This window comes from Scomber scombrus, chromosome 23 (genome assembly GCF_963691925.1).
Source record: "Scomber scombrus chromosome 23, fScoSco1.1, whole genome shotgun sequence".
Lineage (NCBI taxonomy): Eukaryota > Metazoa > Chordata > Actinopteri > Scombriformes > Scombridae > Scomber > Scomber scombrus.
In genome coordinates, this window is record NC_084992.1 from 10,401,629 (window position 1) to 10,423,743 (window position 22,115).

General features: G+C 38.0%; 4 protein-coding genes across 4 annotated transcripts; 3 read left to right on the top strand and 1 right to left on the bottom strand.

Moving 5' to 3' along the window:
* Window positions 1–5: 5 nt before the first annotated feature.
* LOC134005530 (high mobility group nucleosome-binding domain-containing protein 5-like) lies at window positions 6–3,454 on the top strand. Its single transcript, XM_062444453.1, has 5 exons — window positions 6–63; window positions 175–215; window positions 306–346; window positions 451–1,113; window positions 3,336–3,454. Exons 2-5 carry the CDS (start codon window positions 196–198, stop codon window positions 3,452–3,454), a joined length of 843 nt encoding a protein of 280 aa, XP_062300437.1. The 5' UTR covers window positions 6–63; window positions 175–195.
* Window positions 3,455–7,782: 4,328 nt separating this feature from the next.
* On the top strand, window positions 7,783–9,724 carry LOC134005972 (uncharacterized). The gene is made up of 4 exons (XM_062445019.1): window positions 7,783–7,888; window positions 8,184–8,284; window positions 8,804–8,977; window positions 9,090–9,724. Exons 1-4 carry the CDS (start codon window positions 7,798–7,800, stop codon window positions 9,543–9,545), a joined length of 822 nt encoding a protein of 273 aa, XP_062301003.1. The 5' UTR covers window positions 7,783–7,797; the 3' UTR covers window positions 9,546–9,724.
* Window positions 9,725–10,842: 1,118 nt separating this feature from the next.
* On the bottom strand, window positions 10,843–16,706 carry si:ch211-212k18.13 (ubiquitin carboxyl-terminal hydrolase 47). Its single transcript, XM_062444455.1, has 12 exons — window positions 16,677–16,706; window positions 15,168–15,280; window positions 14,954–15,050; window positions 14,661–14,776; window positions 14,434–14,504; window positions 13,496–13,621; window positions 13,314–13,409; window positions 13,090–13,218; window positions 12,876–13,004; window positions 12,716–12,756; window positions 12,088–12,122; window positions 10,843–11,843 (listed from the first exon to the last, which is right to left on the bottom strand). The coding sequence occupies exons 2-12, from the start codon at window positions 15,223–15,225 to the stop codon at window positions 10,843–10,845; spliced, it is 1,899 nt and encodes a 632-aa protein (XP_062300439.1). The 5' UTR covers window positions 15,226–15,280; window positions 16,677–16,706.
* Window positions 16,707–16,872: 166 nt separating this feature from the next.
* On the top strand, window positions 16,873–19,333 carry LOC134006001 (E3 ubiquitin-protein ligase RNF19A-like). The gene is made up of 5 exons (XM_062445052.1): window positions 16,873–16,950; window positions 17,412–17,518; window positions 17,792–17,892; window positions 18,571–18,741; window positions 18,865–19,333. The coding sequence occupies exons 2-5, from the start codon at window positions 17,422–17,424 to the stop codon at window positions 19,318–19,320; spliced, it is 825 nt and encodes a 274-aa protein (XP_062301036.1). The 5' UTR covers window positions 16,873–16,950; window positions 17,412–17,421; the 3' UTR covers window positions 19,321–19,333.
* Window positions 19,334–22,115: the final 2,782 nt, after the last annotated feature.

Sequence of the window (22,115 nt, forward strand, 5' to 3'; positions counted from 1 at the left end):
TACACTGCAACAATCAAGTCTCATGATGACAGATGGTATAACTTTGATGATACGAATGTCTCAGTGGTAAGACCAATAACTTCAACTCTGTTAAAGTTGTTCCCAAATCATAGTTAACACTTTCTGTGACAATAATTTAATAATTTAATGTTTTGTTATTCTTTTCATCAACAGCATCATTATCAGCCATTCCAGATGGATAACCAGGTGGAGAAGTAAGCGTCTCTCCGTCTTTTATTTCCCATCATACATTTTGCTGAATATGAAAATAACCTTACTTCTTTCTGTGTTTTTTTTTTCTTTAGATCGCAGAGTGCTTACCTGCTTTTTTACAAGAAAAAGAAAAGTAAGAGGCATACATTTTCATTATGCTTACAGATGTGTATGTGTGAATTACCACATCAAATTGTTTGGTGACTTGTCTGAATTGATTTTATTCCTACTTTCTAGTGGAGGATGCAGATACTTGTACTCAAGATACCAGTGAGACGTCCACTCACGAAAGCCTACCACTAGACATCAGTGATAACAACCAACATCAAGATGCTGACAATATCAGAGAGAAGCATGAGGGTGAGGGAGAAGCAGAAATGAGTAATGACACTGCTGAGTTCTGTGAGAAAGAGAGCAGAGACATGGACAGTTTTGAGTCTAGGGGAGTGGAAATTATAAGTGATGCAGAGGACAGTGGAAGAAAGACGGGAGCTGAACTGAGAGAAGTAGACTCTGAACGAACTAACCTTGATGAGAATTTAGAGGTTCAGAGTAATGGCAGAGGAGGAATAGATGGTGTTACACAGAGGATACCATGTGAGGTTTTGGTAGGAGATGAACAGTTTGAAAAGGGGACAAAGACCTCCTCAAACTATCTCACCAAGGATGACAGAGAGTATGAAGGCAATAATTGTCAAAACATATGTAAAGATCAGGAGGTTGAAAAGAAACATTATGGCAAACAGGAAGGTGAGGAAAATATGGAAGTAAACCTTGAAGGTGACGAGGAAGGAAAGACTAAAGATGATGAACTGACATCAGGGAGTAACAAAGAAGTAAAGGGTCAGGACAATGAAAGATCAGATCATGATAGCCAGGTCATACATGACGGTCAGGAACGTAAACTGGACAAAACTGGACAACATTATGGCCTTGAATGTGTTAGTGTGGAAAAACAGGGAGATGAGGAGATAATAAAATTAAAACTGAAGAAAGACAAGAGAAATCAGGAAATGAATCAAAGAGAATCAATAGGAAGCAGAAGACTGACAGAGAACCAAAGAGGACAGATGAGACAGTTTGATCAGCACAATACTCAACCAGATGTGAGGTCTGGATCACACAGTGTTAAAAGACGTATGAAGGAGGGTAGTGACCATTCAAAGGAAGAAAAGGCGAAGAGAAGTGATAGTAATGGTCAAAGTAGCAGTAAAACAAGAGATGAGGAAGTGAACACAGAAATGAGCAAGAAAGGCAGCAAGAAAAGCTGGAATGATGAAGTAAATTCTGAAAGAAAATCAAACCTGAAGACTGATAGTTTGGCAAAAGGTGTTAACAATTTAACACTAAGTCACACTGAGTCACCAGAACCAAAGGAACATAAAATAGTGCAATACAGTAACAGTGCTGGTCTATCAAATGCAGAAGAGATGCAAAATGAGCCTACGACAGGATTACTGTTTGCACATGGTAAAACAAGTAAAGAAAAAGGTAGAAGAAGATGGTGGCATCTCAAACATCCACTGAAGTCAGACAAGAAGCAAAAAACTCCTGGGTGCTTCTGTATGTTGAAAAGTAGGAAAAATGAAGATCAGATGTCAGATTAAGATGAACTACACACATGATTTTACAGGGCTTAAGGTTCATAGTGTAGATCCACAAGATTCTTGTATTTTTAAGCTTTTGAGTGATGCTTAACAAGTTTGCTGTGTATTTGACAGATATCAGTTAGTTATCATGCAGGACTGTTATATATTTTCCTACTGATTATTTGTGTTGATGTAATTTGACTTTCTGATCATAACTGTTTATTCTTTGTTCAGTTTACTTAGTTTTTTAAAATTAATTTCCTGTTTGCCACAGGACTGTTTTGTGTGTGTAGAGCAACACATGTAAAATGTTTGAATGAGTTACTTTTACTGTAAATTGACTTGCTGCATTATTACATCTGTCTGATAGCAACACTGTGGACCTACACTACATTATTGTTCAGTTCTGACTCTCACACTGAACACTGTATATTTGTTTTGCATCACATACAATTATGCTTATACGAATGATATTCATTCTTTCATGAGACATTTCAAACCAATCACAAAGTATAAGATAATAAATATCTGAAATTCAAAACAAGTGTATGTTTGGAGGAAATTAAAAGTATTACAGAAAAGATTGCTTTCTACATTTCTTTTACATTTTTTTCCTGTTTTCAGGTCTTTGTGTTCAAAGCCGAAGGTTTATGGTTGTCTCATTAGTCCAGTCTCACTAGTCTGGCCCTAATGAGACACAGCAGCCCCTAAGTAGAAAAACACAGGTGTAAATAATAAAAATGTATGATGGCTAAATTGACCTTCACCACAGTATTGTTGCAATACTAACACCATTTTATTTGTACAGTTTTGGAAAGCATAACAATGATGAACAGGCCCATTCTGAATGCCCTACTCAGTAGTGTTAAATAATACAACAGGTCCTGCGTTCTTTTTTTCAAACCACAATATACTACTATGATGTTGTGATGTGTGAGTTAAGCGGATGAGATATGCTCAAAATATTAGTGCCAAATTCATTATTTTATTACTTCCAATGTAGCTAAACAGGGAAACACAAAGGAGGGGATGGGGAGCGTTGCTGCACAGCTATTTTCAGGTCTTTCTGGAGATGTTCAATCGGGTTCAAGTCTAGGCTCTGGCTGGGCCACTCAAGGACATTCACAGCCATTCCTTTGTTGTCTTGGCTGTGTGCTTAGGTTCGTTGTCATGTTGGAAGGTAAACCTTCGCGCAGATTAAGGAGAGCTCCGCTCTGGAACAGGTTATCATCAAGGACCTCTTTGTACTTTGCGCCGTTCATCTTTCCCTTGATCCTGTCTAATCTCCATGTTCCTGCTGCTGAAAAACATCCCCACAGCATGATACTGCCACCACCATGCTTCACCATAGGGATGGTATTAGCCAGGTGATGAGGTGCCTGGTTTCCTCCAGATGTGAAGTTTGGCATTCAGGCCAAAGAGTTCAATCTTGGTTTCATCAGACCAGAGAATCTTGTTTCTCATGGTCTAAAAGTCTTTTAAGTGCCTTCTGGCAAACTCTAAGTGGGCTGTCATGTGCCTTTTACTGAGTAGAGGCTTCCGTCTGGCCACTCTACCATAAAGGCCTGATTGGTGGAGTGCTGCAGAGATGGTTGTCCTTCTGGAAGGTTCTCCAATCTCCACAGAGGAATGCTGGAGCTCTGTCAGAGTGAACATCGGGTTCTTGGTCACCTCTCTGACCAAGGCCCTTCTCCCCCAATTGCTCAGTTTGGATTTTCTAGGAAAAGTCCTGGTGGTTCCAAACTTCTTCCATTTACGGGACCTTCAATGCTGCAGAATTTATTTTGTACCCTTCCCTAGATCTGTGCCTCAATAAATCCTGTGTCTGAGGTCTACAAACAATTCCTTTGACTTCATGGCTTGGTTTCTGCTCTGACGTGCACTGTCAACAGTGGGACCTTATATAGACAGGTGTGTGCCTTTCCAAATCATGTCCAATCAATTGAATTTACTACAGGTGGTCTCCAATCAAGTTGTAGAAACATCTCAAGGATGATCAGTGCAAACAGGATGCACCTGAGCTCAATTTTGAGTGTCATGGCAAAGGGTGTTAATACTTATGTACATGCAATATTTCAGTTTTTTATTTTTAATACATTTGCAAAAATTGTGTGTAGATTGATAAGGGAAAAAATGAATTTAATCCATTTTGGAATAAGGCTGTAACATAACACAATGTGGGGGAAGTGAAGGGGTGTGAATACTTACCAGATGCACTGTATATCAAGTCTAGCTTCAGTGCCATTAAACACTCAATTAAAGGAGATACTGAGAAGAAAAAACAGTCATGTGAATTTCTGTAAATGTTAGAGACTGAAAGTGAAAATCTAAGTGAGCACTGTTTAGTAAATATGTATTTAGGACTGCTTTATGTGGAGCAGGGCGGAGGCCAAGTGATTGAATTCTTAGCCTGGTGTCTGAATCAGTGACAGAGGTATTTATATCTCAGAGAACTATTTCCTGGTACAAAGAGTCCTTTCAAAGTCCCCATGATATGAGCTCAGGTGAGGTTAAACCAGCATAACAAGCCAACACATAAAAATAAAAGGACTGCCACAAGGAAGCTGACAGTGTGAAGGAGACTAATAACACTGAACACAGTCATCCAGAAGAGGTTGTCAGTATCAGTCTGTGTGGTTAATGTGGTTATTATCAAGGATAAACGAAATAAACCGTTTCTTTAAAAAAAAAATTAACATATGGTCAATATACCAATAAAATGCTTTCAGAATTATCAGGTCACCATCTTTCCATAGTCCAAAGTTATACTGGTCAGTAATGAATTACAATTGTAATGTTTTATGTTAAACAACACTGGCACCAAAAGGGGAGTTATTATAATTCAATACATAACAGCAAAATAATAAAATACATAAAAAGCAAATAAATAAATAAATATTTATACAATGATCTGCATGGTCAAAAGATTGAGGATGCTCTATTGTTGTACAGATTTGAAGACCATGAGGCTAATTTGGAATAGTTTCTTTCTTTCTTTATTTATTTATTCATTAAATCATTTGTTTGATTAAAGTGGTAAATATAAGATCTAAAGCCTCTTGCATGACATTACTCTGTGGACAGTATTCGTTTATAAGTGTAGTGTGATTTGCAAAATTATGAGACCAAAATGCTTATTTTAAGATGATTAATTTAACACAGTAAAATAAGAAAACACAAAAGGTGAAAATGCAAAGTTTTTCATTGAAAATGCCATTCCAATCTGTTGTTGTGTAATATCCACTTCTCAGACCTCCAGATTCTGACCATGGATGGAAAAAATGAGCACACCTCTGGTATGTAGGATGAAGGGAACATCCACCAAGTTAAGTTAATTTTGACTTAAAACACATATTAGACGTAATAGTTTAGTCAGCAAGTATTAGTCATGACGAGAGAAATATGCAAAAGACTACACCTGTATCAAAGCCAAATGTTTAAAAGTATGCATGAAGACAGATGTATATAATAGATTCAAAATAAACAAATATCCTTATAGAGCTACATATGTCATATAGCACACATACCTCTATAGCAGCTGGAAACATGTTATAGGATGATAAATAACACATTTCCAACTAGAATACTGAAGCTTATATCATATAGAGTTCTTTACTTTTTGCTTATCACAAAGTCCCTGATAGGCACACTTACAGGAGCAGTGATTGGCCGTAATCCTGTTCTGAAGATAACAGCAATGACACTTTCCTGTTGTTGTTAAGTGTCTTGTATATGTGGGTTCAGAGTGCAGGCCTCCTAATATCTGCATCAATAAAGATGAGGCATTAGAGAGGATTTTCACCTTTTTATTTAACAACAAACATTTTAGGAGGAATGTTACAAACTTTTGTTCAACAATTGTCATTAACTTGTTAATTTGTGGAAGTAATATGAACAAAGGGAAACTATATTAGATAAAGGTTTATTAAAGGACAACAAAGAACAAATAATGTGATGTGGAGGAGTCTGCTGGCTGAGGATGAGGAGGTGGAGGAAGGTCGCTCAGTTGCCACTGATTGGACAAGCAACATACATTTTTTACAATGAAATAGCCTGTACAGTAAAATCTAGACATCTGTAAACAAGCACATTACATAAAAGCAGCAGCAGGACGAAGAGGAGGAAGAGCACCAGGAGATGATGATGATGCTGGTCTCTCTCTGTCCACATCAAGCTTCCAGTCCTCCAGGAACCGTTACCACCATATGGATGTGTGACTGCTGCTGGATCCCATATTCAGACAATGGTGAGCAGTCATCGTCTAGCATCTTGTCTGCGAAGATCAGCCGCAGTTTCTCAGTGTCTCCTGTACGTACACACACACACACACACACACACACACACACACACACACACACACACACACACACACACACACACACACACACACACACACACACACACACACACACACACACACACACACAGAAAGTAAGAGAAACAAAAAACATCAGTCATCCAAAACTAAAAACATTCTTCAACATTAAAATGTAACTTTCTAGTTCAAATTTCCCTAAGGGGACAATACAAGTATATATCATATAACTTTCCTGTGTGCATCACTGTCAAATATATTACCAAGTTGTTTTTGTGACTTGCCAATCACCTTCCCTGCAAAGTTAACAGTTTTGGAGAGCTTGTTTTTGTTCTTGGATGGATTTAAATCGCAGGTCTGAGGCAGCTCAAACCAGGATAGCCCACGTGTCAGAGATAAGTGTTGGAAAACAAAACTAACGCCTCCTCATCTTCTGGTCATGTTGAACATGCACTGTAATTGTATTTACATCCTGTTATATTTGAAATCATACAAAAAAGTACATATGAGAATTCATACTGTCATACTTTCAGTTATCATTTCGCTGTCAACCTACCTGCGTTCCCGGGAAGCCTTTCTGCTATCTTCTCCTTCAGCTGTTTCACTGTCATGCTCTGCATCTGCTCCTCTGTGTTTGACAGGTCTATCACCATCTTCTCATCCTTTAAACCATGAACCACGACCTGGTAGATTTTACCCATCCTGTGTTGCTTCTGTGTGCAGGTTTCTATTCCTTTCAGACTCTGAGGGCAGAGAGTTAACGACACTTCAGGGTGTTGCCTGAAATAACCAGCTGACAGACAGACAGGCTCAAAGACTTTCACTTTCACTGTCTTAACAAAATATATGTTCATAATAATAAATAGGCCTATTTTAATATATTCACCGTCAAAAACGACTTTAAAATTGTATTCAGCCTTTATTTATTCACCTTAAGAATAAAGACACAACTATAAAAACACGGAGTGCAAACAACACAAAACCTTAACCCTATTTTGCAATGCAAAGTGAGAGCCAAGTTCTCTGTGTATGTCTTAACACACGTCCAGCATGACCTTTGATATAGTTCATTCCTTTATAATGGCACAGTATTTGTTTTTATTGCGCCCTATTTTTTTTTATAACTAGGCCTTTATCTATAACATAAGGGACTTCACCAGCTTTGAAGGGTTTGTCCTCTCGTCTTGACTTTGTTCAACTTTAATATATGACGCTGTTATTATCAGACAGATAACCGGAAATCCCCTGACATTCTAGCTGTGTTTGTTCACTAGCCTACCTGCAGCACTTTCTGGAGGTCTTTTGTTTTGGGTTTTTTTTAAATTAACATTTTATCAATATCACAGAGTAAAATCAATATTCATGAACAGTATCTAAATAATTATTAACATTGAATAAGATAGAAGAGTTTATCTGCCAGTTTGAAACAATGCAATTACAAATAAAGTCAAAGTTAAGTCAAGTGAATACATCAAGGAAACTTTAAATGTTAATCAAATGAAACGTAGAGACATAGAATCAGGTGACTTCTTGTAACTAGCCAACCAGGGAGAAATCGAAAGTAGAAAATTCATCCTGGTGCACTGAATGTATTGATACTGCCACAGCAGGCAGCCTCAGTGTTCACAGAGTGCAGACGAAGTTTGTCGGCGGAGGAAACAGCAGCTGATCTGAAACAAAATGTCTACACAGAATCAGGAGGAAAAAAGATACGACCGCAGAGACACGACTCTGAAATTTGTCAACAGACCAGATGATCTGGATCCACTACGTAAGTCCTAAGAAGAAATGACCCAAATTATTAAAACGGTCGGGCTTTATTAATGTGGTGCTTACATTACAGTAGGTTAACTTAATCAAGTCAATTAACGCACCCAGTGGTAACTATGGCGTCTTTGCTGAAAAGGAAATGCATGATTAAAAATGTCACTTCATTGATAGGCTATGTAACGAAAGATGGTGTTAAGCTTTCTTGTCTAAATGAATTATGTGGGATCGGTTTCCTTCTCGTGTTGTGCAACTATATGACCGTGATGTTGAACTGTCTTGTTGTTGTTGCTCCCCAGCCCCGGAGGAAGGAGACCTGGGTCTCCGTGCAGAGATGTCCTGCGGTCACGCTGTGACTCCACAGTCTCTCACTGGGTGGTGTCGCAGCCTGCTGGATCAGGTACTTTCCATCACCTCACTTACACTAAACAGGCTGTGCTCCATGTTATAAGATGTAGTGTTCGAACTCTACTAAGGATTATTTTCCATTTACTGCAATATGGGACACAAAACACAAAACATAAAAAAAACATTTGAAATTCTGCTGTGTTAATGGCACAGAATAATTTAATATCCAACACCACAAAGCTACTGTATTTCATATTTTGATTCATGTTCCCTTAAAATTAGTAATGGCAAACTGACTTTTAACTACCACTTAAATTTTATTTCATTCTTGTACATTAAGACAAAATTCCACAGTATCATGTTCTCAGTTTGTGTGAGTTTTGCCCAGGTCTGTTCTGATGAAACATTTGTAAGTAGTTTAAAGTGTTGTTGATAAATTATTCTGAATTAAACTTTTCTTAAGTCTGTAAGATATGTTTAACTGGCTGCTGTCATGACAACCGTTGACAGGTACACCACATCTTTGAGTTGCATCACTTAACTATAACTTAATCTGTCGTTTAATTTTTAGGGTCAGTACAAATTTAAGTGCCCTGCTTTGAAGGATGGCACCGTGCAGCTCTGTGGTAAAGTGTGGCCTTACCAAGAGGTGCGCAGACTGGCAGTGCTGACAGCTGCAGAGATGCAGTACTTTGAAGAGAACATGGCTCGTCTGGCTGCCAGAGAGTACTGTGAATTCAAAACAGTGAGTGTCATCTACCCTTTAAAAAGATACTGACTAGTTCAATTATGAGTTTTGTGGAAACATCCAGAAAAATATGTAAATACCTTTATGTTTCTCGTGTCCCTCCCAACAGTGTCCTGGGTGTAAAACCTGTGTGGAGAGAGAGGACCTCACCAATCTCAGTGTGCACTGCACAATCTGCAAAGCAGATAAGCGGGAGGTCTATCAGTTCTGCTGGCAGTGTCTGAAGCCGTGGAAAGGTAGCGCTCCACGCTCTGACCGCTGTGACAACGTCGGTTGCATCAACCACGACCTCGAGCTTCTCAAGAACTGCAAGATGACCAACCTCCCTCAGGTGCAAGGAGTAGATGAGTGTCCCTCCATCCGAGCCTGTCCCACCTGTGGAAAGATTGTGGAGCACGACAAGACAGGCTGCAAGAACATCATCTGTCCTCGCTGTCAGATTGAGTTCTGCTTTGTGTGCCTGAAGCTAACTCCTGAGTGTATGGAAACAAGCTCCTACTTCATCCCCTGCAGCGATGGTGTGGCTCCCAGACAAACCTCCATACCTGTGTGGCACAGAAACTAAGAGGGATATGCACACACAACCTGTACTTGTAACGTGTATTCACAGCTTTTTTCTCTCATGTGACACGTGCCAAACGTTTAGTCTTCATTTAAATAAATATTAGAATGTATCTGTTGTATTCTCTTAATTCTTTATAATTCACAATTGTTTATATTGCCACTCAAAGTTCATTCTGAATTAATGTTTGCTCAATGATGTTTCATCATTAATATCTGCATCGCTCAATAAAGTTTATATTTAGATTAATGTAAAGTGTCTTTGTGGTGTTTATGTCCTATGAATTGGTGTGTGACTGAATTTCCTGTATGTTGTACATGACATGTATAGCATAAAGTCTGACACAACGATGACACTAATGACAAACAAGTTCATTTCAAATAAAAGCAGAATTTGAAAATATGTAATTTAATATATTACACTATTACAGTGTAAAAAACAACCAACAGACCCCTCGTCCTTCATGCACGACACTTTAAAATTTTCTTTACATCTTTCTGAGTCTCATTTTCTGAACATGAACCCATAAAAAATGTTTGTTTTATACTAATGTGTGTAAAGTCTCATAGGTGTATATAAAATAAAGAATAATTTTTTTAAAAACTGATGCAGATTATGCCTTACCCTAACCCTATTTAAGATTTAAGGATAACATTTAGATGTTTTTAATCAGCTTTATGGTCAGAATAAACAGCTCCAAAGTGTTTATTATCATTTAGAGGAACAACACAAGGTAAAACAACTTGGTTTTAATTAGGTTAGTACAAAGGTTGTTTTGCAGCTACATCATTTAGTCATACGTCAACTAATATAAGTCATAAAACACGATACAACCTAACAGAGTCTAACACAGGTATTGTAAAAAATAAAAATAAAATGAAATTAAAAGATCCCTGATTGTTTCATCCAAACCCTGAAAAAGGACTCAAATCCAGCACAAAAAACCCCAAAGTCACTGCAGGATTTAGTCATTTTAGTTCATGCAGCCAGAATCCGGAAGTGACGCCCCGAACTTAAACTCCCTGAACATGGTGGGATAATTTTGCTTGCAACATCTTGATTGGAGTGCTGAGGTTACCAATTGCCAGATGATTAGCAATAAATATACAGTATGCAAATATCAATGAACATATCAAATGCAATGTAATAAGACAATTGTAATATCCATGAACATGTACTGCAGAGCGTGTTTCTCTTTTAAGTTGTCTTGCTACAGAAACGCTGTTTTCAATGGGTATCATCTTAATACCAGATATGTTGTTCAGAGTAATAAAAATCACAGGGCTCCTCCTGTTCTCTTTCATGACCTCCATGGATCTTTTCTGACTTTGCAAGAACTCTTTTTAGCATTTCTTTCTCCTCTCAGACTTGCAGCGTTTTCTCCTTTAGTTGCCTCCAGTTTGCAGCCGCCCTCTGCAAGGACAACATGCTGCACTTTCACCTGGTTCCTCTTTAAGTTGCTTGATTTTCTGCTTGGATTGTGTGAATTACACTCGTTGGGTTCCTTTGGTGCCAACAGACTGCGTGAGTGCGGACCTGAGGAAGAGTAGCCATTGGAGGAAACACCAGACGACTTAACATCACAATCTCCCTTCTTTACCCTGACAGCAGCATCTCTTCTCTGTTTACTATTGTCTCTTTCTATGTTTACATCTGCTACTGCCTCCTCTTTATTTTTCACACCTCTGGTTTCTGAAAGCTTGACTGTATTTCTTATAAGGCCATGATCAGTTTTTGCTTTTGTCCCAGTCTTTGTAACAGAGCTACTCTGTGTTTCCCACTTCATCTCATTTGCTTTTAGTCTTTGCTTTTGGGAGTTGTGGTTTTGCTCTAATGGATATCTTCTGAGTGTTTTCTTATATATGTCGTCAGGGGTCCCTCTAGTGTTCAGATGACAGATGTTCTCTGAGTTTGTAGCATGCTGCCAAATGTTTGGTCCATTACATGTTTGTGCTTCATATTTTTGTGGCTCTGCAAAATTAGACACACTGTAAATGTCTCCATCCAGTACAGAGTCTATTTGAGGCCAAATGTCTTCATGCGCCCAATCGCATGCTGCTCTCTGATTTGTCTGTTTTTTCAGCTCTACGGGAGAGTTCGTCATTTTCTTCGAAACTGTATCGTCATCGCTCTTTAAGATATCACCATTCAAGTGTCTCAAGTTTTTTTCTCCGTTGTAACTATCGTCCTTCAGCTGATCTCCTCTCTCTGCCCCGTCACGTCTTCTTTCAGATCTGACATCTGAATGTACAAACGGAGCTTTGTGGTCACTTTCATCGGTTTTTGTGGGATGTTTGTTCACTTTGAAGAGAAAGAAGGGCGGTTATAGTATAACATACATACACACACAGCACAAGTGTACAGACTTAGCCTAGTAATAAACTATATGAAGTAATCTCTGTCTTTAATTGGCTGACAAAGGTCTAATAAAAGGGATCTAAATAAAGTATTGGGCTGATTTTTAAAAGCAAATACAGCAAATTTAACTAGAAATTAAAACAAATCAAAAAACCAAAGAGAGCATGTTATACATTTGTGAACTTACCCTTCCTGTACATGAGGAGGTAAGCTGAGGAAGACCTGGGAGATATGAAAAAACAACAAAAGCAATATTGAATGTTAGATTTTTGTTAGAGGTTTTAGATTGCAATAAATAATCTCTGTTGGTCTGTGGATTGTTTTCAAGTGACCACAGAAATTCAGTGGTGATTGCTGTTGTCCACAACTACTGCGCCAATTTATGTCCAAGTATTTTAAGTATTTATAGAGTTGGTGCACAGGCTTTAAGATAAAATGTAGTTTAATGTCCCACAAGGGAAATTTGTCCTGGCCTTCAAGCTGCTGCATCACACAACATACATGCCATTAGTGAAGTGTTTAAACATGCTTAGATTAACACAGTGAGTGAGACAGTATATATTTTGCACAATAAAAATGGATCATCATTGTTATATGAATATAACATTTTGATTGAGTGTATCTAAAATTTTTAATGACTGTTCAAGGTTTTTGCGTATATTAATTTTGCTTTTTAAATTTGTATTTTGTGTATTTTCAGCTTGTTTATAGGCTTTTATGGCCTAAAATATGTATTATTTGCAAAAAAAACTGCAAAGTGTCCATGATGAGCACAAATTATGCTCATCTCTGGTTATAACACAGGCAACATGTACCTCAAAAACTTCTTTCCAGACATGAAGAGTGATCGTTGGACCTGTAGGAAGTAAAAATGACATCTCAATAACTGATATGTCGTTAAAATTGATGTTGTTTTTTTAAACTCTGAAATTAGACAGCTTGTGGAATAAGTGATAGAAAACTTGACTCACTTACACTTTTAACAGTGTGGTCATCAAACTGATACCAGGCGCCAGTTTCAAACGATTTGATTTGTGCGATATAATGACCTCCCATTATGTTACCAAAGTGGTTCACTATGGCATAGAGATCATACGTGCAACTCTGAAGAGAGAAAGAACAAAGTAACTTCAGTAATTTTAGAAATGTTAAGTTTAAACTATTTTCAGCTGAGAAAATCAAAACCTACCTCCATGTGTAAAGTCTGGGGTACGTCAACTTCACAGTGGAGCTTGACGTAACATCTTCGCTTGTAGTCGAATCTGAATCTCTTCAGCAGCAGGGTCAGATTTTCTGGATTTTGTGTCATCTCACATTCCTGCCCCACAGAATGAAAACAACTGCATGAACGAGAGGAGGCCATAAAATCAACTATCCTACTGAAGAGTTCAGAAGATCAAATGTATCACTCACAAAGCGTGCATCTTGCTTTTTATTACAGCGGTTGCAGTACATCTTGTTGTCCCCGCAGACATTTTCTTTTTTGAAGAATGCCTTCAACCCTTTCTTCTGTAAACATAATACATTGATTAACTTGTCATGTTCTTCTTTTCTCCCTTAATAAAAAAAATGTACCTTAGTAAAGAGAATGTTACCACGCTGTAGATTTGACCAAATGGGTTTTCCACCGCAAGTGGCAGAGTCCAAAAGAGGCTCCTGCAGTCGTTCCTCTCCTTGCACTCGAGGCATGTGGTCTTGTGATTCAGCTCTCCTCTAAATATCTGGACACAAAGGTACAGGAAAGATTCAATAAGTGCTGTGTAGCCTGGCAATTAAAGGAGTACACCACTGAAAATAATCCCTTTTTTCCCTCCTTTTTTTTTTTTTTTTTAAATGATCAAAAATAAAGACGCCAGCACCACTTGGAATATTCTGATCTCCTTCTCTTTGACTGATGTTGCATCTACACAGCGTAGTTCAGGAGCTTTTTCTTGATGAGTTCAAGAATGTCAAGAAGTTTGGTTCTGATTGTTGTGTGCATCCACCAGATTGTACTTTTAATATAGTTACATGTATGTTCCTTATTGCAAAGACAAGAGTAGACTGTATCCACTTTGCTGAGAAGGTATGACTTCCTTCTAGTACCTGCAGGATGCAATAATGCATTGTTGTATTCATTAATTAATGGGTATTAATGAACCCTGTTAGTTTGTTAAGAAACGGCTCCAAAATACTAATAACAGAGTATTTCTTTGTAAGGCAGACGTCACTGTGAATTCATGGGAACACTCATGTTTAAGGAGCTTTGCTAGTTTGTTGTGCTACATATTGAAACCTCTTGACTTCAGCACAAAGTCAGGTGCAATGATGCAACTTATTGACGTGTTTTTAACAGTTTTTGGACAACAACAGAGGTCTACAGCACAGAGGAATACGATATATCAGGCGTTGGATGCACACACACAATGCTTGTAAGTATATCAGTTTGTTGTTGGTTTGGTTCTGCATGCAACAAGATTTGTTAACAATAAGAAAAATGTAGGAAAAACATCAGCCTTATCCTTTAATTGCATGTTTTGTGATTTTTCCCTACCTTTGATGCGTCCGGATTGGTCAGACACAAGATCTTCTCAAAATACTCAGCAGCATCACGTTGCATGTATACTGAAAGTAGAAATGATTGGACAAGCAAAGGGATTTTATGTAAGGCTAGTATCATTACTATGTGTGTAGACTTGTCTGAGACTGTGCCAGGCTCAAGATCCACAAGCACCTACAGCAGCAACATGATGTTTATGTTTATGTTTTATCATAACTTACCATCTGTGATGCCCAGCGTTTCTGTGATGTTATGTGTTTTGGCCACATTTTTCTCTAAAACAGTGAACAAGCTTTCCAGGTGTGAGTCAATGGCTGTTGAATCTCCATTGCAGCATCTGTGGCACATATGAGAAATGTCACTTTAGTTAGTATATGAGTCAGATGTGAAACAACGTCAGACATTTTCACATTTGAGCCTTGAGTTAATATAAAAAGACGTAAATTAACCTATTTCTTTTGACTCTCATTTGATCAAATCAAAAAGCAACCCTATCAAAGCTGAAGTTACAAACCTTTTTATTGCCTCCCGGAAGTCTTTCGTCATGAAAAGCACCTGAAGCACGCTGTTCAAATAGCACGTAAGACCCGGACTGTTCAGACCATTGTAATCTAAAGACAAAGAAGATCAAGAGAGAAAAAAATGAACAAAATCAAAAGAAGTGAAGCGAAGTGAAAGAAACACTGACATGCATATTATTATAAAACGTATTATTTCATGTCACTCACCTGAGATAGTAATGCGGTCTAATTTGTGTATGAAATGTTCAACAATATAGTGATTCATACTGATGTCCTTCGAGTGAGAGCGTTGACATTTTTAGATCACTGATGGATTCAGCCTGCTGAGACACATGATACAGCAGAAGGGACAGAAAATAAGTTAATACAAAACACATGCAGAAGGACAAGTGTGGCATTATTTACACTTACTGCTTATAAACTGGAGGAGAAGCGTTCATTTTAATGATGATGGTAAAAACAGCCAGGGGGAAGCGTTACAGGATTAAACTATAGTGTATTTTTAACCACAGGGTTTCAGAAATGTACGTTTTTGAGTCAAGCTAAGCACAAAAAAGGATAATTGGAGCTCAGGTTGGGCAACGTGAGTAGATACAGAAGGTTTTACAATTGTTTTGATACCATTTTAATTGCTAACATTGCCGGTAAAATTATTGTTAAAGAACAGAACAACTGGGATGAATTTTTAAAACTTACGTGAACCAAAAAGCCCAACAAATTACATCTGATCCTGTTCATCCCCTTTTTAATAAAGTCATAAAAACACCCTCAGGAAGACGCCATAGAGCCGCTGCAGCAACCAAGAACATTTACAAGAGGTCTTGCATTTAAAATCAGATAACTTTGCTTAAATCATGACATCATTCACACCAAAACAATGTCCGTTATTGGTGTTTGTAGTATGCCTGTTGTTATTTATCATTGTATGTGTGTTGTGATTTAGTATTATGTGTTTTAACCAACCTATTATTAGCACATACAATATAGCACTTATTATGATTTGAGTAACATTGGCATTAATTAATTTTGACTGAGGTTTTTTTTAAAAAAAATTTTACTATTACTCTATTGTTATACAGGTTGAATGCAGAAACATGTTACTTTTTTGTAATTAGATATAGCTATGTATGTGTTAAGAGGTAATTTAGCAAAAAATAGCCTGTAATCTCTGAATTAGTAAATCTTTTTTAACGTAATCTCTCAAAATCTGTTGATCTCATAGCTGTCCTGCCTCGAAATGATTAGGCTATACAATGATCAAGTTTTTGTCAATCAAATATAAATTAGTTGACATGACACACAATCATTGCGACTAGTGATATTATGAACCGCTCCTTTAAGAAAGTCTGCACACAAGGATACCCTAAAATACTTGTGAGCATGCATATTAATAATGTAACAAGGCAACTTCAAGCTGAAACTGTAACTTTAAGACTCAAAGCAACTCTACAGCAGCAGATTAACTTCATAAAAAAAGGGGAAGCATTGAACGCAGATGGTGTGTTTGGGTGTTATGGAAACGCATGCAGCCTCAGTCCTCCATTACCCACCGCCTCAAAACACAGTTTAAAAAAGGATACGCGTAGAGGACCGTGAACCCACAATAAATACGCCTTAAAGTGTCCCACACAAACACTAAAACTCTTACGGTGTGTAAAGAGGATGGTGACTTTATCCATGTGGTCAAATGGGAGGGTAAAACACTAGAGAACTCACCATGCAGCCTATCTACGCCCGACGCCTTTCCTTCAGTCTTCTTTCACTTTCGATACGAGCTTTGATGAGGAAGAAACTGACTGACGGACAGAGGGAGGGGGCAAACCCTTAAAAACTAGACCCAGACCCTGAAGACTTTACTCTAAAGTACTGAATTCATGTGAAAAGACAGAGTTAGCGTAGTTTCAGGTGTGGCTGTCGTGCTTCCGGTCGAGCTAGACACTAAAGGGACAATCCTTATAAAACTATAGAGAGAAAAAGCTGCGCCACTAAGGTAAGACATAACATTTCTCCTCATAAATCCACTTTTATTCAGCAGTCTAAGGATTGAGGAGGTTTTATCTTTAACTTTAGGCTTCAACACTTCATCTAAATTAAAATCCACCTGTATTACTTCACACATTAATGCAATAAACTGTGTTGAAGTGCATATTTGATTTTTTGTTTTTTAAGTGAGAACATTTTACATTTTCTGTAACATTCACTTGAATAATAACTTAAATTCCGAAATAATTTAACAAGGTGTTTTTCGTAGGCATGTTTAACTATCACACCTTTGAAACCAGATGGAAATCCCCTCAGGATTAGTAACGCTCATGTGTGCGACCATAATAACTCAGATGATAACCATAGTCATGGCATTTAGTCTATAAACTGGGGTGTTACTTTAAATCACATATTTCCACACTATTAAAAGTGTAATTAATCTTTCAATTTGCAACTCTTTGCATTTAGGAACATCATAATGAGCATTCAAGAACAGGAACAGCTGCAGAAGAGATACGATCCACTAGATACGACTCTGACGTTTGTTAACAGGGGGGATGACTTGGACCCACTGGGTAAGATTTGTTTTCTTTCTCACTGAGCAGAGGGACAGAAAAGTGCAACAAACAAGGACATATTTATTAGTTATGCATGCGGTTAATATTTTATCAATGACATACAAACTTAAACGTCCTGTTTAAAGTATTATTGTTTCATTTTCTTTTAATGAGCTGCTGCATTTTACTGAAACTCATTGTTACCCAAAGCACTCCTCCTCTTCCTCCTCCTCTGTATCTGGCAATCGCACAGATGATATTTCTCTAATGTTTTTATTTTGTGCACTTCAGGTTCAGATGATGAAGACGACTGTCTCAGAGCTGAGATGTCCTGCGGTCACGCTGTCACTCCTGAGTCTCTGACCCGATGGTGTCGCAGCCAGCTGGATCAGGTACCTCACATCTTAAAATCACATTTTTCAATATGTACACTTTAATTAAAGCAATCTGATCCAACTAGGAAGGAGAAAGGGACTATGCAAACAGCTTCCCCCATCAGACTGTGCAAGAATCAGCAAAACAACACTGGGAAAAGAAACCTCCATGAAAACTCATGAGCTCCGTCCATAGATAGATATACACGTGTATCTGGACTCAGACTAACAACTAGTGTTATTCTCGCTGCCAGTAATATACAACATAGTGCTTATTCTGCCATCTACTGGCGACTTCACGACACATGTAACTCTGAAACTAAAACTAGATTACAAGTTTTAAGAATGTCTGCAACACTAAAACATGTGTTATTATGGGATGACAATCTGCCAATGAAAGATTATGTGATAAAAACTTTGCTTTTTAACAGATTTAAGTGAAAACATGTTGACTGCACTGTTGCTGATATTGCTTCATTTTTATTATTGGCATGTGTCTTTATACGCCATGCCATTACATTGGCATGTAATTTATTTCAGAGTTGACTATTTTTTGTTTTTTCGGTTCTTCCCCACAAACTTCAGCAGAAAAACTTTTGTTGAGACATTGTTATATTAACGCCAAAAGCCAGCAGAGAGTCTCTGCCTGTTTTCTGTGATCCTGAACTGATTCTTGTCTTTGTTGTTTTTTTATAGGGCATTTACAAATTCAAATGCCCTGCAGTGGTAGAGGGGACCAAACTGTGCAATGAACTGTGGTCATACCGAGAAGTGCGCAGACTGGCTGATTTGTCTGTTGAGGAAATGCAGTACTTTGAGGAGACCATGGCCCGCCTGGCTGCTGCAGAATACTGTGAATTCAAGCCGGTGAGTGGTCAAATGTTTTAGGTTGTTTTGGATGTTGATTTTTCTGTGGGATATTTAGATATTTTCAACAAACAAAAGAAAGCACACTGTGTTTAAAATACTATGGATGTTCTTCCACATCAGTGCCCATGTTGCAAAACAACAGTGGAAAGGAAAGCTCTCTCCAACCTGTGTGTGACCTGCTCCATCTGCACAGCGGATCAGAAGAAGACCTACCAATTCTGCTGGCAGTGTCAGAGGCAATGGAAAGGTCCGGGCCCTCGTTCTGATTGCTGCGACAATGACGGCTGCATCAATAAGGACCTGCAACTTCTGCAGACATGTAAGACCATCAGTCTGCCAGAGGTGGAGGGGGTCACTGACTGCCCCTCTATCCGAGCCTGTCCCACATGCGGCATGAAGGTGGAACATAGCAGGCAATACTGCAAAAATATAAACTGCCCTCGCTGCCATCTGGAGTTCTGTTTCGTGTGCCTGAAACTGAAGCGTATATGTGGCCCCACCAGCTCACCATACAAAATCTGTCCTGGTGGAGTGGCTCCTAGACAGACCTCGATCCCTGTATGGCAGAGGAAATGAAAAAAAAGAAGCTCTGTCTTTACTTGATTAATGATTGATCCATTTAATAGAAAATCTAAAAAATGAGAGGTGAAAACCAAGTTTTTAAAAGGTAGTCATAGATATTTACAAACAGCTGTCACAATTATGCTATCTGCAACTTTCTTTTCTTTACCTCCCTTAAATTGCACGTAAAAAGAGGATTTTATTGGTGTGATTAATACACGAGAATAAGATGTAAGAACAATGTGAATGGCAATCACCGTGTATTGACCTCATATTTGTTACCAAACTTTTGATGAAATGAAATGTGAAATCAAAGTTACACATTGGAAAATTAAGAATTAAGAAAATGCACAATTCTGCTTAACAATATATAAAATGTACAATAAACAAAAAGTATAATTTTTTTTATATTTTACTGTATTTAAAACACATTCAAACAAAATTCATAACAGGGCTGATGAGCACAAGTATAATATTACTTAAAATACTCTAGAAGTAACTTTTGATATTTTTCTGTTAACTGTATTATATTTAATGTTCTCCAACTTTACCTTACCTGTATACCTGATCTACCTTAGCACACTCTACCTGCTGGTGAAGGCTGATGTGACTGAAACCTCAGGAGAGTGGACCTTGAGCCAAGTGTTTTTGTTTTTTTGTAAAAAGCCAGTAATGAACCTCCAAAGCTGAACTTCATCTTGGTTTTAATTGATATCATACTTTAACGTGTGCTGACGTAGTTACATGTATCTCATATGATGTCACATCTGGAAACTGTCCAGATAACGAGGAAGAGATTTGTTGGCTAGTTCTGTTAACGCCACAGTGTAACTGTCAGTAAACCACCATAAAACTAGAAGTCTGCTCATTTATGATCTATGTGGTGTCTGCTTGTCCTCCTAATTGTTGTCAATTAAGTCACAGCACATAGATTTACACACACTTAATTTCCCTTTTCTTTTCCTTTGTTGTGTCCCTCTCTCTGTGTGCATGACACTTCGACTGTGCTGTGCATGCCATACTATATAAATAAAGCTGAGGTGAGTATGCATAGATTATAAAAATAAAAATAAAATAAACTTTTACGATCACCAGTTTCATTTATGCCACCTCAATATTTATGTTGATTATATGTTGACATCGTACAAGGGTGCTTTATGTCTGATGTGTTAAAGTGTTAAAGGCAGTCTGTGCCCCTGATATACAGTAATGTGCAAAAGTCTTAGGTCACCATTAAATGTGTTGTTTTAGCAATGCTATAATGACCATGTATAATTATTTCTCAGTCTCTTGATTAGAATACTGGAGTGCCATTGTCTGTGACCACCTGCAGGATTGGACTGAACTTGTTTAACTGAATTTCAAGACCAGGGCCCTCTTTTAGCAAAATTATATTTAGGCTGAGGTAACAAATAAAATCCAACTTTCCTTGAGAAAGGTGTTTCCTCCTAGTGTGTGTATTGTTGTGTGACTGTAGGAACAGGGTGGATGTTTGTGCATGCATTTGTATTGGTATCATGGCCCAAGCTTGTGAAATTATGGGGGGAAACCCACATTCATCTCATGTTTTAATGGGTTTGAATTCACATTGTGCAGAGAAAACTGTGCAAGGATTGATGGCTTAAAGCTACCCTTACCTTCGTTACATTTTTACACTTTTTTTTTTTACACTAAGAGTCGCTTTAATAGAGAATAATATTTCTGAATACTGTGAAGCTGCAGGGGACTTCTCATGGGGGTTTTAAATGTAATTTGTGGAGCTTGTCACACATTGCTACACAGTGCAATGTAATCATATGATATGCTCTGCACCATGCTGGCCATTTCAGAGAATGCAGGTTTAAGGCTCTTATACATTGGCTTCACCGTTCACACCTGGCCCTTTCAAGTTACGCCACTTCGCATGTGCAAAGTTTCATGAGTTTTTGAGCAACACTTCAAAAAATGCTGAAAGATATTAGGGGGCTCAACATTTGGGAACGACCCCAATGCAAGTTCCTCACACTGTCACTATAAATTAATTTCATTTTGATTTGGACACTTATATCCTACATTATGGGACACCGCAAGACCTAAATGCACTTCTTCAGTATACTGTTTAAATCTGCTGCATTAAGTTTAAAGTTGGGGAGCTCTTAGTGTGGGAGACACTGTGCACTGAGTAATAAATACATAAAGAAATCACACGATCAGCGGTTCTTTTTTTAAGCATATTTCTTCTCGCCTTAATTGCAGTGACAGTGTCGCCTTTTGCTCTAATAATGTCTTTATATTCTAATCTTCATAGTTCTCCGTTATAATTACTTGTTCCTCTTGACTAAAGTAGACGGCATGTGATAGGTCTATTTTATGCGGAAGAAGAATAAAAACAGGAAATGGTTTGGTTAAAAACGAAAGTGGATCGAGCTCACATTAACAAAGCCTTTTGCTGAACTTAATTCGTGGCACACGTCTTTAAAATGAGTGCGCCAACAAAGTGCAAAGGTGAAACCATCAAGGTGGTGGTTTTAGACCGGAGGAAGACAGAGATAGACTTGTGCGACACAGAGGAGGAGATGCGGAGTATGACAGTGCTGCAGCTGAAGGAGAAGCTGTTAGAGAGGCTTCCTGAGTACGCAGGTAAAGACACTAAAAGAAAAACATGATTGAGCTGCTTTTATTTAGACCAAACAGCCATAATGTGCAAATGTACACAACTTTATGTCTGTACTAACAGTGAACTGTGAAAATATGTATCTGCGAAACTATGATGCAGGGGTGTCACACGCATTTTAGTTCAAGGGCCATAACCTACAGCCAATTTGATCTCA